The sequence below is a fragment of the Betta splendens genome, chromosome 22 (genome assembly GCF_900634795.4).
Source record: "Betta splendens chromosome 22, fBetSpl5.4, whole genome shotgun sequence".
NCBI lineage: Eukaryota > Metazoa > Chordata > Actinopteri > Anabantiformes > Osphronemidae > Betta > Betta splendens.
Genome location: NC_040900.2, coordinates 7369030 through 7382139, shown reverse-complemented (window position 1 = coordinate 7382139; position 13110 = coordinate 7369030). Strand labels below are relative to the sequence as shown.

At 42.3% G+C, this 13110-nt stretch overlaps 1 protein-coding gene across 5 annotated transcripts; it reads right to left on the bottom strand.

Annotated features, from left to right (window-relative positions):
* Nucleotides 1-1816: 1816 nt before the first annotated feature.
* Nucleotides 1817-12852, bottom strand: ptbp1a (polypyrimidine tract binding protein 1a). 5 transcript variants are annotated; one of them, XM_029138795.3, is made up of 16 exons: nucleotides 12757-12852; nucleotides 11923-11976; nucleotides 11657-11687; nucleotides 8614-8674; nucleotides 8287-8459; nucleotides 7710-7856; nucleotides 7444-7614; nucleotides 7089-7199; nucleotides 6778-6958; nucleotides 6533-6610; nucleotides 6271-6428; nucleotides 4813-4846; nucleotides 3744-3836; nucleotides 3267-3483; nucleotides 2900-2977; nucleotides 1817-2814 (listed from the first exon to the last, which is right to left on the bottom strand). In XM_029138795.3, the coding sequence occupies exons 1-16, from the start codon at nucleotides 12762-12764 to the stop codon at nucleotides 2682-2684; spliced, it is 1728 nt and encodes a 575-aa protein (XP_028994628.1). In that variant the 5' UTR covers nucleotides 12765-12852; the 3' UTR covers nucleotides 1817-2681. The 5 variants fall into 5 exon arrangements, with proteins under 5 accessions (XP_028994628.1, XP_055361695.1, XP_055361696.1 ...); XM_055505720.1 differs by having other exon boundaries at nucleotides 6271-6438; nucleotides 6534-6610; XM_055505721.1 differs by having other exon boundaries at nucleotides 6271-6438; nucleotides 6534-6610; nucleotides 11657-11684; nucleotides 12757-12826.
* Nucleotides 12853-13110: the final 258 nt, after the last annotated feature.

Here is a 13110-nt window from a genome sequence, read left to right as displayed (position 1 = left end):
GCAGGAGACAAGCAGAATGGCAAAGGGCGGGGGAGCGGGGCACATACAGAGACACTGCTGTGTTCAGATAGGTTTAATGTCTTTGTGTTACAAAAGGTTTTTTTTTTTTGTTGTTTTTACAGCTTCAGAGAGCTCAATAGGTCTGTACTGTTTTATCAAAATATACATGTTTTGAACGTAAAGTGATATCATCCCAATGATTGTGGTAAAAAAAACATGAATATATACAGCCATCAACCCCGCTTCATACAATAACGCCACCCCGCCCCCATAAAAAAGAAAATAAAAGCTTTTAACAAAATTGAATGGCATATTAATCTACACTGTCAACGTCACAGCTAGCACTGTGGATCGATTACATATCCATTCTAAAGCGATCTCTACCATAGAGGACTCCCTGTCAAGTCCACCAAACAAAGGGGCACAACATACAGTATACAATGCTACCAAAACATATCCGACTTCATGTCAAATTTGACCAAGGCCTTGAAGACACAGCAAAATTAGAAGGGAATTGAAGCCTTGAGCTTTTGTGGAACAGAAGGAATGTGAAGAAACCTTTAAGAAATCACAAGACTACAAAACAGCAGGGGTAGAATACACTTTGGTCCTTAACAGCAACAACTGTGTGCAGCTACATGAAGCTTCATTAAACCATGCATAATAATCTTTTACAAAAATAGAGACAGAGCACATCTGTATCTGGTCCAAGACTACAGTGGTTGAGGCAGTGGGAACCGGTGCGAGAGGCACTGGGGACTGTGACAACGATTAAGACTTCAGAGTGATGGCGCCAACTCGGACATAGGAGGAAAAGTGCACTAAGGAACCTGACTGTTGTGCGAGTAGACACAGACAGGAAACGGGTGAGAGTGATCCCACCCTCTAATCACACATCCTGAATTTAAGAAATATCCTGGGTTTTCCTTTTGAAAGACACAGTCCAAGACTGGTGTTACCACCGACTGACAAACCTCCCAGCTGCCCTCTCACAGGTAGGCTTACCTGAATGGAACGATAAAGGCATCTCTGCAGACAGGTTCAAGAAAACACCTGAACAAGCGGTAAACAAGTCAGCTGACCAGGCCCGAAAGTGTTTCAGTCTCAGATCACAAACGTAAGAAGTCAAGGCACTGTCATAATGATGAAACCCAGCTTCTACTTAACAATATCAGCAAAGCCAAGAAGTGATACACATGTAAATGCTAACATTAAAAGGAAAAGATAAATGAATATATAGGTGTCCACATACAGATGAACATAATATGGTTAAATGAGCCCCCAAACACATTTGCCTCTAAGGAAAGAGAACTAATGGAGGTGAATGAGGGCTGTAAGACAGGAAGGCTAAATACAGCTGTACTCCCGCCACAATACACCTAACAGAGCTACAACACCTAGCACAGATATTAGGCATCTAATGTACTTACATTCATAGATTCTACATACATATAATGGGGGTACATTAATACAAATCCGTAGATTACAGAGAACAGAGTGAGCCACTAACCCCAGTTGGACAATGCTGGTACATACCAGAAGGCATGAAAGGCGTTTCTAAAGGAAACAACAGCAACGTTTAAGGCATTCTGGCTGGGGAACAGTAAGGCACGAGACTTTAGAGAAACACAGTCAGAGAGAGATGTGTCCATATTCGATCATTTCAGATAGTGGTATGGATACCCCAAAGAAACACTTGGGTAGTTACAAGAACAGATTAAAAAGTCAGAAGCTGCTCGATGGTCTGTGAGCCAAAACAAATCCCTCGTCTCAAACCGTTTTTCGACTGGCCAACCGGGTTTAAAGTGGCATAAAAAAAAAAAAAAAAGGCGCACACATATTCACACAGCTACAATAACAAAAGGAATGCTGAAGTGTGTCTGGTGTGGATATTAGTCATCCACCTACGCATATATTGGTGGTGAAGGGTGTTTTTTTTTTCTTCCTTTTTAAAGATGTGATTTGGTCTAAAGTGACAGGTCTTCAGATGCCCCTACTTAACCTCCTTTATGTTTCATTGCAGAATGTTGCCTCTTACCTCAGACCCACAGGAACGTCTATGATGGAACTATTCAATTAGGTTTTGGGAATCAGGAACTTGTTCTGAACTGGACCTTAAAAGCTACATTTGACCAGAAAACACGACTGAGCAGAGTTTGGACCGGCTGGTAGGCATTTTCCATCAGAACTGTGACAACACAGGTTTACATTATTTTGGGTGTGTTTTATTCCCCTTTGCCAAAAGGGGGATAATGAACAAAAAACTAGTTTCTGCAGTGGAGGAAATCTGTAACTGCATACAAATAATGGGACTGGTCCCTCAGAATATCTCAGACTCAGCTAATAAGAGCATGTCTTGCTCAACAACAAACACTAAAAGAGAGAGCGAAATATGAGCAAAATAATTAATTTCCTACAATTTAAAATACTTTATATTTTAAGCCAAATTAAATTGATGCCATGAGTCAAATAGAAAAAACAAGGGTGTTCTCATTTTTATCTCATCTTGGCTGGACAAAAATGCGCGGAACTAATCCCAAAATCATCAACAATGGAATGACTAGCAACATGGGTTGAAGGAGCAACATTCTGCAAAGAAACAGCCATAAATACATAATGATGGCCACTGAACCTAAAATAGGATTCAGACTAAGAAGTCTGGATGGAGGAAGGAAAGGCACTTAGATGGTAGACTTGGAGAAGGACACTCGAAGATGATGGTTCTCTCTCAAATCATGGTTGTGGAACTCAATGAGAGACTCAATTGCTTCTTCAACTGAGCCCATCTGGATCAAGGCCATCTTGCGGTCTTTTCTGTTAAATATAGAAAACAATGTTGCTCAGGAATTATAAAAAGGGACATAATGTGAAACAACTGATTAGGAAAGGCAAGACTTACTGAAAGAATTTAAAGGCCTTGACTGTGGCTCCAGAGCTTGCAAACAGCCTCCTGAGGTCATCTTCTACGACAGACGGCCTAAAAGCAAAACAAAATATACAAGAATCAGTTAAGTGGGTTTATACTGCCTTTAGTTATCAGCATCTTTGTTTATATGCTGAAGTAAAACATGGCACTAGAGACATAATTAGAGGCAAGAATGCACCTCTAGAATAGAGATTTAAAATAAAAGACGTCACAGCTAGTTAATCCCAAGCTCTAAATATAGCAAAATGAGTCAGGACAGCACACAAAAAAGAACCTTTGAGTATAAAGGCTGCTGGGAAGAAAGCAGGAATGAGATTTAGCCCCATGCAGCAGAACTCACGGTATGTTGGAGAGGTGGAGTGTTGCGGAGGGTGGGAAAATGTTGGAGTAATTTTTGGAGCCCGGCTTCTTGAAACGGTGCAGTGGCGAGTTGCTGAAGTCCTTTGTGAGCCCCTGGTCCTCGTGGCCCTCTCTGGGCAGCTGCACTGTGGTGTGTTTTGACAGTGTCACACGCATGGCCCTGCCGTGCAGTCGTTGGCCATTCAGGTGGCTCATAGCTGACAAACATCAAACAAAGTCAATACTTGTTTCAACAAAGAGCATGCAAACCTTCCACGTACAAAGCAGACATTTGACCCATTTCGTTTTGTTGCACGCACAAATAAACTGCTAAAGAAAGGCCTACATGATGAGGGTCGGCTGAGTAAAGGCTCAAAATAACACGGTACCAGATAATGAGAGAAACACAAAACACAGATGAAGCAAAGTGCTACACCACAGAAAGCAGAGAGTGTGTTACAGATCTGAGTGTGAATACCTAGCTGAGCCTGTGTGCCATCAGACATCTGGATCAGAGCATTCTCCTTTTTATTGAACAGGATCTTCACTCTCATGACATCGCCATACACGCCTAAGGAGAAGAGGAGCAGCCATCACAATACAACCGCAACGGTCAAGGCTACCCAACGTAGCCTTAACAGGAGCCAAACAGCCAATCACAGCAACAAAACAATTTAAACCGTCACATCAGACATTCTTATGTTACTAAAACATTGATTATTCTACTTTCCTGTCCAAGTCTGTGTGGAATGACTAGTACTAATCCTAAATACGCCCTCTTGGATAAAATGCAAACATCTAAAAGTTATGCTTCAGAAGCCAGAGGTTGTGATTTGAAGGCAAAAAAATCAAAGAAGTTACATGAGTGTTTGATCAAATTGATTGTCCTACATTGAGGAAAAAACTGATTACTTGGCCAACGTAAGGGCCTGATAGACATGCAGGAGTAAACTAAACATGCACATACCTACATAGGAATAACAGAGACTGCACGATAACTGGGTGACATCTGAGGGATATGTCAACTCAGTCACTAAAAAAGCAGCAGCATTTCATTGTTGTACGGTGACGCAAGGTAACCAGTGAAAACTCAATATAATGCAATTTGTTAAAATTCCATGGCTTCAAATTGGACCACGCGGAACCAAATAAATTTTATCCTCTTCCTGAGGGTGATGCTTTAGAATTTAGATCAGCTTTATTCCTGAACACATGACCCCCACATTTCCATTAAGTTGAGCAACATTTCCACTTACGGGTTGTGCTCTTTGAGGATGGAAAAACTGCAAATGTTTTTTTGCCCGTGGACAGTAAAAATCAATGAAATGCTGTCGCTTTATGTGGTGTTTTCACCTTAGTTTCCCTACACACCCCCACGACAACCAAAACAGGTCATACAAACAGACACCCCCACCCTTCATAGCCTTGTAGCCTGATGACAAGCCATCAGTGGTTAAAACAATGCCAACATCATGAGACAAGACATGCCCACCTTGCCAGGTAACAGTAGTTATAAAAAAAAAGGAGATGAAAGGATGATAACGTACCGAAAAGAATAAAGAGGCAGTGTGGCGTAACGCTCTTTAGAGACAGCAGGGGGAGCAGCGGGGCAGGGGGCCAAAGGGGTAGAGGGAACAAGGGACAGGGGAAAGAGACGGAGCGGAGTGGAGGACAGTGGAGTGGAGTCGGGACATGTCCGCAGGCCACAGGCAGCGAGGTCCACAGGAAGGCCACAGTACCATGGAGGAAGGAGAGGCATGAGGGATGAAGAGAGGACAAGAGGAAATGGGAAATTTTAAACAGTGTGACAGAAGAGAAAGAGAGGGCAAAGACGAAGATGGGAGAGGATGGGTAAAAAAGGTAATGGGGAAGATCAAGGGCAACGAAGAGATGTCATCGTTGTGTTTGTGTTTTTAATTTGTGGGTTGTGTCCAAATTAGGAATAATGAATGGGGGAGTAAGAATGTTGGATGAGGGGTGGGGAGGAAGGTGTGGTTGTAGTAATGGAAGAGTGGCCGAGGACAGAAGGAACAATTGGTCATGGGTGTGCAGTCAGTTGGCAAGAGTTGAGGTGAGGAGGGGGTTTAAAACAAAAAAAGGAGGGGGGGGGGGGGGGGGGGGGGGGGGGGGGGGGGGGGGGGGGGGGGGGGGGGGGGGGGGGGGACAGAAAAAGAGAGAAAAAGTAAAAAAAAAAAAACAAGGTCAGTATACACAAAGAAATGTAGTGCTTCAGACAGTAGAACTGGCTAAATTAAAATACACTGTCACTATGGGAACACTAGAAGAAAAAAAGAAGAGAAAAAAGATTAACAATGAAATACAGAAAAAGGCAGAGACAATATGTACTTTGAATTGAACAGGCTATGTTTGTGTACATTACTTCAAATGAAAAAAATATATAAAATGCACTGTATCAATCCAGAAAACCTAAAACTCATTATTAGATTACCAATATGAAATGACTAAACAATGAAGAGTATGTGTACGCTAATGAGTGAACCAGACTACCGCTACACTGTACCATGTATATATGACGACACCATAATAATGAACATGTGTTTCTTTAAAATATACAAGTAATATTGTCTCTCCAACAACTCAAGAATGATTTCAACTAATGGACAAAAATGAAGATATGAAATGGTAAGTTTAAAAAAAAATAATAAAAAAAATAAATAAAAAGAAGTTAGTGTTTCGAATAAACTTAAAATTCACAGTGAGCAAAGTTGCAGATCAGAAATGTAGCAGGTTTGGTCAAACACAGAGAGGTCCTGCAAACAGAAGGAGGGTTTGACTTCATGACCCACCCCCCTTTGTTCAAAACACTGGTAAAAGTTCTTGAGCTAATGTGATCACATGGAGCTGGGGGCCAAAAAAAAAAGCACCGATTTGCCTTGAACAACTGGATCAATCTCCATCATCCACAGTGTGAACAAAATGCATATTATTTTGTTGTATTGTACTAAAAAGATATATAACTGTTTAATAATAGCCAATCCACTGACCTCGGGGTTTAGGTTGCTGACCAACAACACATTGTGGCCGCCAGCTGTGGCGAGCCCTGATAGGCCAAGCCTGCTAGCAGCTGCAGCAGCAGCCGCCATGCTGCCATGGCCCACACCGAGGGACGCCAGGGCACTGGGAATACCAGGCATGGACAGACCTGTAAAGCCAGAGGGACATAAAACACAATACAAAATCATAAAGCACACAAGCTGATTAGATGCTATAAAACAATAGACAAAAAAAACTGACTGAGATACTAACCTGCTGCCTGCTGGATAGCAAAGGTTGGGGGGAAGGCATGAGCTCCACCATATGGAGAGGCCGAGATTATACCCGGTGCTGCAAGAGCAAGGGGGAGTGGCAGAAAAATGTTGAGTTGAACTCAAATTTATTGTAACTGCTGACATAAGTAGGATCAAAATTCAGTTTAAAAAATTAAAACAACGACCAATCCTACTGAATTCTTAACTAAAAAAGTAGCTTCTTCAAACATGTCCTAATTTTACCAAATGCAGCAGCAGCCATGGTCTGATGGTCAATGGAGGGCTGTGAATCTGCAGTGGGGAGGTCTGGTCGGGTGTAGTCCCTGCTCTTGTCATTGTTGTACTTAACATTGAGGCTGGTGAGCTTAGAAAAGCTGATTCTCAAAGTGCAACAAGCATTGTAGATGTTTTGTCCATCCAGAGACTGAAACAGATGAGAAAGCGTTAGCCTTGTTCATGTGAGTTTGTTTGCTTTATGTCAAGGCTCTCAGCCATAAAGACTGTGACAAAGCAACAGTTGTTAACATACCGCTTAATCATAGTACCAGTCTTACCAGTTTAGCATGTTGAGCTGTCATGCCATCTGCATACTGGATCAGAGCCTGAAACTGGTTGTTCTTGGTAAAAGTGATGATCTTCAGCACAGTGCCAAACTTAGAGAAAATCTGGGGAGTGTAAACATTAGGTTCTGCATTAACAATAACAGTTTAAAAAGCTAGGCTGAAGAACAAGAAGTTGTAAGATTACAAACATTTTATTCTTGTAGCCTAGTTGCCAAGCACCGTCTCAATAACATAGGAGGTGGTTACAAACACAAGAACAATGACATGTGCTCTTAATTTTGACGTGTCAAAACAGTGTAGAACAATGTTAAATCTCCCTTGATAAACGGAATAGAGTTGTCTGTACCTGGTGGAGAACATCCAGGGTGACTGGGTAGAATAGGTTTTCCACTATAACTCTGAGTACAGGGCTTTGGCTTGCTGCTCCACCTATGCTAGCTGCATCTGCAGCAATGGGCATGCTAGCCATCCCTCCTCCATGAAGGGCATTAACAGCCTGCAGAGCTGCCTGAGCACGCTGAAAAGATAAAGGCAATTCTTATAACATCTGGAGAAGACAGAGGTATGAATGAGTGGATGGCCAATATGGGAGGTGGGGGCACAGGCCCTTACCACTTGGTTTGGAGAGTTGTCCGTCTTGAGTTCCTTATGAGTTGAGTATTGCATGTAAATGGGGTGGTTTCTGATGACAGGGGTGACAGACGAGTAGTAACTGACCATTGTCTGTGCACACTCTTCACTGTTCAATTCCAGGAACGCCTAAAGGAAAACAGAAACACAAATGCAGTTTGCAGGTGCTTCCCTGAAGAAGTGTTTTTGAAGCATCCCTAATAAATTATTAAAAAGAATTTTAATCCTTTCTAACAGCATCACTGTGAGCACCTATACCCAGTGGCTATCACTGTTTATTTTATTCCACATTTTTATTGGATTTGACACAGCACTGCTGTTACACCAGGAAATGATGAAATTCTATGAGGGATTCACTCTGCAGAAAGTCTCAGCAAGTAAAGTTTCTCCATAGCTGCCTAACAGTGAAGTGTCACAAAAAGGGAAGAAGGGGAATTACCATCATATTCAGGACAGGACAAAGGGCTAGAAAGACGATCCTTTGTCCCAATGCTAAAGATAAATTTCACCCAGGAGTGCGAGCTGTACTGGTTTGGTGAGCAGACCTGAATTGCCTTACCTGGTTTTTCCCTTTTAGCATCAGCAGATTAGTGACCTTCCCAAAAGGCAGTCCCAGACCAATAACCTCAGCCTCATTTATGTCGTTGGGCAGCTTGCGTACGTGGACCACACGTGACGGAACACCAGGGCTGCGTACGTCACCTTTGAATTTTTTGCTATCGTTGCCATTGGCTGCAAGAGAGAACAGAGGCAGATACGATCAGGGAGAGAACAGAAGGCTCTGCCTTGTCTTGAATAATGGATCGATCGTCATGGCAACACAAAACACAGACACGACAAGTACTTCAATAAAAAAGGATTCGCTCCTCCATGGCAACCCCCCTACCTGAGTTCATGATATAAGGCCCGTTGGATATGCAGGAAGAAAACAGTTCGTCGGATCCCCTCTGCAGATGAAGGAGAAAACAATGGTTCACTTCAGTGCATTCACCAATGAGGACGCAGCATGGCAGGTGGAGAGCACAGCTCTCATATTACAAAGCCATTGTGCGATAAAGTAGAAAGTAATCTGATAACTAGAAGAGGATCAAGTAAATATGCCTGAGAACCATTCCAGCTCACATGGAACGCACCGTCCTAGCTTGTTAGTACAGAACTACACATTACAGTACAGTTAAAACACACAAGACACAGTAGCATTATTTCTTATGTGGGGCAATATGCTAAACTATGTTTTAACATCACTCTCACTGAAGAACAAGCAACTATTCAACTTGAAGCAAAAAATTCTGCCTTAATAGCAACTCTCACTCACCACAACCCATCTAATCCCTCCTTAGTTTCAGAAAATCAAACAGTGAAGTCCTCTGGATTGATATGGTGGTGCTACCAGCGAACACTAGCCTACTCTCTGCTGAAACAGCCTGGCCCCACCTCCCTCTCTCACTGTAGTAGATATAAAGTGCTGTTTCAGGGCTGTTCTTATGGCTGTGTCTGTTTGTGGTTGTGCAAAATAGAGTATTGCAGTCACAAGAAGTGGCTCAGCAGCCTAAGCTCTACAACAGTCTACAATGAAGGCCCTGTTCAAGCTGAGACTAGGGGCATTGTTACACAGCAGCACACATATGGAGCCCTGAGGACACTAAGAGTTGAAGAACCCCACACTGTTTTAACAACAACCGGTTGTGCAGGTTTGCTAGCATTCCTCTGCACCTTGAGGATCTTGCCCTTTGAATGTGTAAGGCAGTGGTGGGGGTTCCCAACGACAGGAGGACAGATGGCATTATAAGCGAATACAAAATAAGACCAGGAAGAGTCAACAGTTTAGGACTTAAAACAACTCAAGCTCACAACACAGCAACGTTAAACAGATAAGTGGCGTCTTCTATTTGGTGGGAAGAAAACATAAAAATTTTACTTTTGCTCCATAAGTGAGCCAAGGGCACATACATTCCGTGAGAAATAAAGGAAGTGGCTCCAGCCTTACTTGGTGGCTGTGGGCGGACAGGGTCACATTATCAGTCAGCAGACAAACTATAAACAGGAAAAGCAGCAAGATCAGGCCTGTTTTCAGGGTTTTATTAAACTTCCTCCTGGGGACCGATGGTTACTGCTTTTCTTGCCCCTTTTAACTTCCTCATTCTAATAATACTCACATCTATAATAACCTGGAATGACATTGACATACATGCAAAAAAGGACTGTAGTGCAAATGAAAACATAATTTACCAAAGCTTTTGAATGAAGTCTAGGGCGACAAAAGAAAACCTTGACGATGAAGCCAATACTGACTCACCTAATCATTTATCTTTTTCTTGTAAGAAACAATCTCTTTCCGCACAAAATGGGTTTCAACTTGTCCACATTCTGTTTGCTGAGGCGCTGACAATATAATAGTAGCCTCCAGGATATGGTGACACACTGTTGGCCCACATACTTAAATTGTTCAGCAGTTTCCTCTCCAACAATGGCAGTGCCTCACATTTAATTATCAAAGGCTGCATGGAACTGAAGGCTGTACAACAAGGCTGAATATTATTAGAGGATTTATTTGCACTTGTGTGGTCAAGGAACTGTATTGCAAACACTGCTGGACGCAGTAGTGGGTGGTAGCCTCTCAGAACATGCACAAAAGAAAGAAGCACAGGTACAGACATGTTTGTTCTCTCAGATCAGTCATTCCCATTACAGGGGGCGGGGAGCTGTGCCTCACCAGGGGGCTGGGGGGGGGGGGGGGGGGGGGGGGGGGGGGGGGGGGGGGGTGTGTGGAATGTGACCGCAGAATGCCAGACACTCTGCCCAGACAAAATAATTACAGATTCCAGCAAGGCACCACTCCGAGTCAGTACCATCAAATTATTACCACAGTCCACCAGGCAGAAACCAAAATGTTTCAGAAGGAATACTCATGAAGGGCAAAAACCCTTAAGTATTAACTAGCACCTAGTGCATTGTAAATCAAATCAACAGAGCTAGCCGAAATGAATACAGGGGGGAGGGCTGCATCCCTGCTATGGGGTGTATATACACGAGTGGTTGTTTAAACAGCGAAAAGACCTTTGGCCTGTAGGATGGGCCAGGTTGTGGGAGGATGGGTTCAGCTTTAAGGTGCGTCAAGGCAGCCCCCATGGACACACTACCATGTAATGACTCAAAAGGCGTGCACACAAGAAATTACTATTAAAGTTACATATGTTTTCAACCAATCCCTGCAAAGGACAGCAGATTCATAGATTATTATTATAGATTATTCATAAACACAAGAACTGTTAGAGCAGCTTCAGTAGAATAGTCAAAAACTGACAAATCTAATTCAGAGCAGCTTTCTTAACATTCCAGTAAGGCAAACCAGTTATTAAAAAGGCACACAAAAGAGAACAGGAAGTTTTGTTTGGTCAAGTCACGTAACCTACAGGAAACGAGGCGGTAAAAAATAAGCCAGAGGTCAGCCAATCTTTTCTAATATGAACAAACTATTTGATAAATCTTAAGAGTTACTATCACTGAACTGCATTTCATAAATCTTTAAAAGGGAAGGCAGTGTGACGCTCCTCACACATGACAAAATGCTTTGTAAATACTTGTGTAATTATAGAGGAAGCCCTTGCAAACCGACGGTGTCTTAAATGCACAACACCACAGATCTTTCGCATTTTCAGCGATTTGTGAAAAGCTTTTCAGTTCCTTTTAAGTTGTTTAGCAATAAGGTAACACGCTCGCATTAAAAAAAGAAAAGTTACAAATCTGATAAAAAAAAGACTGTTCCGATTACAGCTCAAATATAGACAACTAGGCTAAAAATGACAACCATTAAATAACTAACACCAAACTCACTTTCCAGCACAATTATAGAGTTATATATTATATAGAGTTTTACATCTATACAGTTTAATTTTCTGTGAAGCATTAAATAGTAAAAAAACACCCACCTTTGTGCCAACTGATATGTCATGGACACTGCTGTAATAGAAAAAAAGGAAAAGAGAAAAACATCAACCATTATCCATCAGTTTCATGTTAACACTGTGAAAAGGCACATTTACACCAATTGAAAGAATAGCAGCGCTGAACCACATCAAAACAAACGTCCTCAAACCGGGTGCATTTAAGGTGTTCGCAACAGAACAAGCAACACAAGGAAGTTGGAAAAACATCGAACTAAAGGCGCTCGTGCTAAAACGGACAAAATACTTACTCAATTTCAGGGACGTAGCCGGATCCCAGAGGGTACAAGTCAGCGTCTAGGCGGCTACAAAGCAAAAAAAGCAAAGTTTACAGTAGCTACTTAGCACAAATAAAGCGGATATCGAACAACAAAATCACATTGAGCCCTTTCCTGAGCGAAATCAAGTCTGCATTCACGCTGTGTCGAAGTCCTGAGACTTTGCTCTGTTTATTTTACGTGATCAAAAATTGTACAATAGGCCTGATTGAAACAATGCACTACAGTTTGTCCTACCCAGATAAGATAATCCAGAATTTAAGTATGTGAATCAATCAACACCGAATGCTCAGGCCAGACATCTTCAACATGGCCCTGGCGCTCCGCAGACAAATGAATGCGGAAATGAGACACGTTGCTTTAGCTAGAGCTCGAGTTCCCGTGAAACCAAGTTGCCAAGGTACATATAGCCAGTGTTAACTAATATCTATGTTAGCACACGGATGCTTCCAATATGCTCCTAAAATAAAAAAAAAAAAAGGTTTGCATCTGAACTCCATTAAGTTTTGTTTAGGTGGTTTGTACAAAGATGAAATAACGGAACAGCCCCCTTCAAAACGATTCACGTAACTAACGTTTGTTAGCTAGCGATGGCTAGCTCCTGCTAGTTAGCTAGCGCTCCGGCTAACTGTTGCATGTTTTGGTGAAAAAAAGCTGATAGAAGTAAACTTTCAGATTGGAACACACGGACAAAGCAGCATAGAAATCCGATCTATTTCAATAAGCCGGCGATACATTAGAAGGAGTAACTCAAGAGTCGGTTTGTGATAAAAAAATAAGTCTTAAGTCCGGATCTTTTTCACTTACCCGTCCATTGCACAAGAAAAAAACTGCAGGTCTGAAGCGAAGGTAGGGCGGCACACTTGCTTGATTTTCTTACAAAATGGCTGAACACACCGAGGCGAGCGCTGATTAGTCCAGGGACTTCCAAGAGCCAAAAAGGGGCGGGGCAAACTCCAGCTACAGTCGCGATTGGACAAGATCGCCATCATTTTGTGGGTAAAAGGAGGCCGCGGCAAATTTTCAGCACGTCGTATCATGTGGCTGTGGAGAGTTCGGTGTGATGAAAAACAAACTTTGAGTCAGCTAAAAGGAGAAGAAAAGGCCAGTGAGCAGATTTATTCACGAAGAACAAAATGGCACGGAATGATGTCACTACCT